The sequence below is a fragment of the Tamandua tetradactyla genome, chromosome 8, assembly GCF_023851605.1.
Source record: "Tamandua tetradactyla isolate mTamTet1 chromosome 8, mTamTet1.pri, whole genome shotgun sequence".
NCBI lineage: Eukaryota > Metazoa > Chordata > Mammalia > Pilosa > Myrmecophagidae > Tamandua > Tamandua tetradactyla.
Genome location: NC_135334.1, coordinates 79,324,345 through 79,330,927, shown reverse-complemented (window position 1 = coordinate 79,330,927; position 6,583 = coordinate 79,324,345). Strand labels below are relative to the sequence as shown.

Below are 6,583 nucleotides of genomic sequence, written 5' to 3'. Positions count from 1 at the left end.
CAGTAACCTTGTGCAGCTAGTGCTACCATATTGCTCCCATTAGTATAGCCTAAATGTAGAGCCTCTTGGGGGCAGATGTCTAGATATCTTACAGCTCTAGATACAGTGATCTTTAGCATGTCTTGCTTAGTAACAATGACCAAAAATTACTGTTCTGTTTTCAAAAAAAGTCATGAAATAGTAGACTAATAGGAAGCTCAGACCCCCAAATTGGGGTAGTGGTTCCTCATAGCTTTCGCATAAGATATTTGTGGATTCTGTTTATACGTTTTTGTTGTTATTTTATTTGTTTTTATTCAAATAAAAAAATTTGTTTTATTTTATCTGGTTCACTTTAAACCAGATTGATATCAAAACCACTCACCTGTTTCTTTTTCTAAAATTGACACAGACTGAACCTAATTGATTGCAACCAATAGAAAGAATGGGCTTTAATTACCTTTTCTAGGTTTGTGTTCTCCTTTTCTTAGATGTCATGAAGAAGACTGCCAAGGGTGAAGAGAAAGAGCATGTCTACTCCTAGTCTAAGATTATTTTTCTTTTTAACATCTTGGCTGATAATATTATGATCAAATTAGTAGAATGTAAGGAGTAGAAAACGATGTGATCATTTTTTTCCACAATCAGAAATTTGAATATCCTCGTTACTAATTTGCTCTTTTCCCTCTTTTTTTTCCTATTTACTTATTTTAAAGACTTTTTTTTTTTTTAGATATATTGACACATCATGTAAACCAGCCAATGTATATAATCCCTGGATCACAGTATATTCACAGAGTTGTTTTATTCATCACCACAATCAATTTTAGAAACTTTTCATTACTCCAAAAAGAAAAAACCCATATCCTCCTTATACCACATGTCTTTCTAATCTTAATTAAATGACTCTACTCCCTTTTCCCTCAATTTCATTATCTGCAAAGATAGGACAAAACTATTAATTACCACTTTTGTTTCCTAAAAGGATGAAATGAAATAATGAATGTAAAACATTCATCATAGTGTCTGGCACGTGATGAATGCTCAATTAAACTTGTTATTATTATGTTAATGTTGTTGTCATTATTGCTGTTGTTATTATTTCAATGCTTCACTGGGACAAGTTTAAATGTCTAATGGAAACCAGAGTTGCAGTGCATCTAGGACACATTTCTGCGTTGATACACCCCTCTCCTACATTTTAAGGTATTCTGGATTTCCATGTTAATCAGGATTAATTACATGGCAACACTCAGCAATATTTCTTCTACTCCAGCCTCCGAATTCCTTCTCATCTGCTTTCCTAGCTTCCAGAGTTGGCAGCACTGGCTGTCCCTGCCCCTCAGCCTCCTCTTCCTCCTGGCCATGGGGGCTAATGCCACCCTGCTGATTACCATCTGGCTGGAGGCCTCTCTGCATCAGCCACTGTACCACCTGCTCAGCCTCCTCTCCATGTTGGACATCGTGCTCTGCCTCACAGTCATCCCCAAAGTCCTGGCCATCTTCTGGTTTGGTCTCAGGTCCATCAGCTTTTTTGCCTGCTTTCTCCAGATGTTCATCATGAACAGTTTCCTGACCATGGAGTCCTGCACATTCATGGTCATGGCCTATGACCGCTATGTGGCCATCTGCCACCCTCTGCGGTACCCTTCCATCATCACTGACCAATTCGTGACTAGGGCTGTTGCCTTTGTTGTGGTCCGAAATGCCCTGTTTTCACTTCCTGTTCCCATCCTTTCTGCCAGACTCAGATACTGTGCAGGGAACATCATCAAGAACTGCATCTGCACTAACCTGTCTGTGTCCAAACTCTCTTGTGATGACATCACCGTCAATCGACTCTATCAGCTTGTGGCAGGCTGGACCCTGCTGGGCTCTGACCTCATCCTCATTGTTTTTTCTTACTCTTTTATTCTGAAAACTGTGCACAGGATCAAGGCTGAGGGAGCTGCAGCCAAGGCTCTGAGCACATGTGGTTCTCATTTCATTCTCATCCTCTTCTTCAGCACAGTCCTGATGGTTTTGGTTATCACCAACTTGGCCAGAAAGCAAATTCCCCCAGATGTCCCCATCTTGCTCAACATCCTGCATCACCTCATTCCTCCAGCCCTGAACCCCATTGTTTATGGCGTGAGAACCAAGGAGATCAAGCAGGGAATCCAGAAGCTGCTGAAGAAGTTGTAAGAGGTAAATGGATCAGACCCACATTGGAATTGTTAATAAAAATATGGAATTATATTTTATGATGTAAAGGAGATGTCACTTTTTCATCCTGGAATCACCTCACATTCCCCCTTCTCCAAAGGAGGATATTCATTTGTGATTTTTTTTGTTTCCTATTACTTCAAAGTAAACCTCCTTTTTAAGAATGTTTTGTTACCTGGAAATTTTTCAAGACCTAATCTCTAATTGAGGGCCCATTTTAGTCAAATCAAGCTGTATTAGAGTGTTTGACCTTTAAATAAACAAATTTTATATGATGTCATTAAAAAGACCAGTCTTTCCCCATGGTTTGCAAATATAAATGTTTCTTATATTTCTTGATTCATCCTAGCTTTTATGCCATGAAGGAATTGCTTGAACTGAGAAGGAGACATCGACCCAGAACTTCTAGAGTTAAGTGTTTGCCCTAAAAATGCCAACACTGTTCTTTGGCATCCATGGCTGATACACCTACAGTAGCCCCAACCATCCTCCTGGACCCTGTTAAGAATTTCAGACTCTGCCTCCTCTCTGGGTGGCATGTTTCATAATATTCCTTCCCTTCTACTAAATTTTTCTTCCATCATCGATCATTTTTAAAGGAGGTTGTCTACTCTGTATGGGTTTTCATTGGGGAATGGTGCAGTTGTATTTTTTTAGGTATTATATTTTGGGGACTACTTGGGGACAATGATATAACCTCATGCTATTATGCATTATAATACCTAATGCATGCCTTAATTTTAGCTGGCACTAAATGTCATGTTTACACAAGTAGGATGTAGAAAAAAAAACTGGATAATTTCTATTTGAAGCTTAGATAAAACCAATTTGTCTACATTTGGCTACTCAGATTTTATATACTTTGGCTAAACTCTTGGAATTTTGTTTTCTTACTTTGAAAATGGTGATAATGGCCTTTATTTCCTGTTATTTTATTCCTCATTATCTCAATCTTCTTAGCACTATTATCTTCACTTTATCCCCCTTTCCTTACTATAAGGAACCTTGAACTTTCAGTCACTTTTCAGTTGCCCACTCTATCTCACCCTGTCTTGCTTATTCTAAGTGCAAATACACTTTCCTGTCCATTCACTCATTGCCCTGCTTGCTTCAGACACTCTTCTGAGCTGTGGTTGGTAGAACAACCCACAGTTTTCCACGTATGGGGACCCTAGCATTTGGTTTTCAAGAATCAGTATGTTTCACTAGTTTGTAACTCTCCTTCTAATTATGATCCATGAATATTTTGTAGTAGCAATCGCTTTTGGGAATGAAAATTAGTACCTTTAAGTCCATAATTTTTCCAAGCATTGTTTGAAAAATTTTCCCATTGGTCTATTCTGTTTTCTTTTGTACTGATGCTTATCTTTGCTGAATGACTTGAATTAAAAGTGAATATTCTTAAAATATTTTTAAAATATATGTTACAGCATTGATCACCTCCTCTTCTACCACAGACTGCCTGTGTCCTGACCCTAAGATATTTTTTACACCTGTCTCAAACTCCTTTCATTTTCCCTACCACTGTAGCCAAAATGGATTGCTCACTATTTCCTGATTAGTCCCTATACATGTTTTACTCTCTCCTTTAACCATTTGAGCCTTTCTACATCAACCTCCTTTTACCAGTATCATTTACCAAATCCCATACTTCTCCCTAGAGTTATTTAAAATGCCACCTCCTGAAAGAGGCCTTCTTTTCCTACTTCTCTCAACTGAAATTATTCTGGAATCTTAAGTAGTTGTATGTTCTTTCTCTGAATGTCATAACCATTGATTAGTTTTGGAAAGAGTTTTATTCTTTTTTATTCAGTATAGTTGATTTTACATTTCCTTTCATAGAGAAATTTTAAATAAAAATATCTTGAAAAAGTAGGGACATTTTGCACATTTTACTTCTCTCTTCCTTTGAAAACTACTTGGGGACAATGATATAACCTTATGCTATTATGCATTATAATGCCTAACACAGTGCCTTAATTTTAGCTAGCACTAAATGTCATGTTTAGAAATGTAGGATGTAGAGAAAAAAACTGGATAATTTCTATTTGAAACTTAGATAAAACCAATTTGTCTACATTTGGCTACTCAGATTTTATATACTTTGGCTAAACTCTTGGAATTTTGTTTTCTTAGTTTGAAAATGGTGATAATGTTCTTTATTTCCTGTTATTTTGCTGACAAGTGAATAATCATTGAAAGTTCCTGAAATGTTCAAAGTGCATATTAAATGGGTGTTGCTGTTGTGTTACTTTCCAAGTGTGTTGGTCTCCTTGCCCTCTGAATAAGAGGTGGGTTATTATTCCATATTTCATATTCATTTGCCTTGGTCTAGACGGTATCCATGCCATTCGAGTCCTCCTCTGTCCCTATAGTCATTTTACTAATAGTTTATTTTCTTGAAAAGTTGTCTTGCTCATGTGAGGGTTATCACTCTGAAACCGAAAATTGTTAGGCCTATTCCATTCCCATGAGTAGTTCCTATGCATATGTCACAAGTGGATATGCTACGAGTCTTCCCACAAGCATCACTTCTGGAAGTCACAAATGGAGTCATTGGTGATATGTGGCTATAACATCACCCCTGTGCTCACTTCCTTTGAACCTATCTGACTTCCAAAGCCACTTGCTTCAAAAATACCCTCTTCACATTACCATGTGATAAGGGAGCAAAGCAGGTTCTGAACACCAGAGAAAGCAGAAATCTGCTTTCATCATACCCAGGCAGATATTTTAATAAAGTAATATCTTGATTCATGGCCACACACTGCACAGGTGCTTGTCTGCTTGGTAACACCTGCCCTATGCAGTTCATAAACAATATCAACCTCGGTTTTGCTGTAAAATAAATGAAGTAATAAACAGAGTCCACAATGACTGTGTCACATATATATTCTCCAGATCATTCCGTGGAGTCCTTACTTTCGTTCAATTTTCCTTCATAGGATAGAATAGCTCCTTTAGTTTCTCTCAGAATCAGATATGACTTGGTTCTTTGTGTGAGAAAAGTTTCTAAGCTATTAACCTCTTTTGTCCTTAAGTGTTCTCAATAGAAAAGTGAGTAATATTTTTCTTTAGTGTTATCCACTTTGTCTGCTTCTCTTCATTCCATCACAATTTCCCCTTTCTTTCAGTTACTACCCTTCCTAATTTTAATTCTTTGTGAATAGTGCTTCTGGTTTAGGCATTCTGACAAGCCATAGATTAGGCAGCAGCAGTAGCCTTCCCGGGTCCTCTCCCTTTGTCCATTCCCAGCGTGGTGGTGGGGTTGGAAGGGTAAAGCATAATAGCACCATCTCTGTCACGAGGCAGGGGACATTACTTACAGTCAGTTCTAGTTTGACTATACGAGGCCAGGCTGACATCCAACCCAAGGTTCCCTTAGGAAGACACAGAGACAAGTTCAAAGGAATAGAGGGAGTATCTTACTCATCGACGCCCTTGTCATGTGAAACATGGAATCTGGAACTTAGGCCTTTGAGACGACAAAGAGAGAGGATTTTGTCTCAGAGTCCAGAGTCCTCTCCAGCTCTGTCATTCCCTCTGCTGTTTCCAGATTTCTAAGGCATTTCCCCTGTGTTATCCACTGCACGCATTCACGAGAAACCTTTACATGCCTGGTGAGTAAGTCGCATTTTCATGCTCTACTAATTTTCTCACTTTAATAGTAAATATTTCACTCACCTATTCAAATTTAAAATTACTCTACTGCACACCAGGTAAAAAGAGAAATGTTATGTAAAAATGATTCTATGCTTTTTGAACTGTTTCTATACATCAGTCATGAAAAAATGACCCCAGTTTATGGATGACATGAAATACATTAAACATAATTTTTCTAAAAGTACACCTAATATATGATATAAAATTCCCTCTTTCCTAAATCTAAAAATTTTTTAAGTATATGATTTTACTTAGATTCCCCAAGTCTCCTTTAATTTTCCCCAACTATCGCCCTGTTCACTATACCCCCATATTGAATTTTTTCCTGTGTATATTCTCCTCTCTTGAGGTATGGACCTTAGGTCCCAGGTTCAGATGACCAAAATGTCAACACTAGGGACTATGGAGGGGGAAGGGAGAAGTGCAGCTTAGGGCCATGAGAATACCCTCCGGAGTCTCTGAAGAGCTGGGCCACATGGTTCAGGAAGCAGTCATAAATAGTGACAGTACTGTATGGCCTCCTTGAGCTGTGAATTCTGGGTTGGGATCAGGAAGATTATGAGAAGGGGACAATGAGGCATATAGGGATCCAGGGGTCTAATGTAAGCAGGAAGAGGAAATTCTCCTGCCAGGACTACAAGTCAGGTGCTGCATGTTCATATCTGACAAAATGTCCAAATCATATGCATCCCTTCTTTCCCATTGGAGGAGAGTTTTTAATGAGGGATATATAATG

At 38.3% G+C, this 6,583-nt stretch overlaps 1 protein-coding gene across 1 annotated transcript; it reads left to right on the top strand.

Moving 5' to 3' along the window:
- Positions 1-1,221: 1,221 nt before the first annotated feature.
- LOC143643611 (olfactory receptor 56A4) lies at positions 1,222-2,163 on the top strand. The gene has a single exon (XM_077112220.1). The coding sequence runs from the start codon at positions 1,222-1,224 to the stop codon at positions 2,161-2,163; it is 942 nt and encodes a 313-aa protein (XP_076968335.1).
- The last annotated feature ends 4,420 nt before the right edge of the window (positions 2,164-6,583 follow it).

Bases quoted from the DNA above. Each gene is read 5' to 3' on its own strand.
- LOC143643611 (XM_077112220.1), top strand. From the start codon at position 1,222: ATGGCAACACTCAGCAATATTTCTTCTACTCCAGCCTCCGAATTCCTT.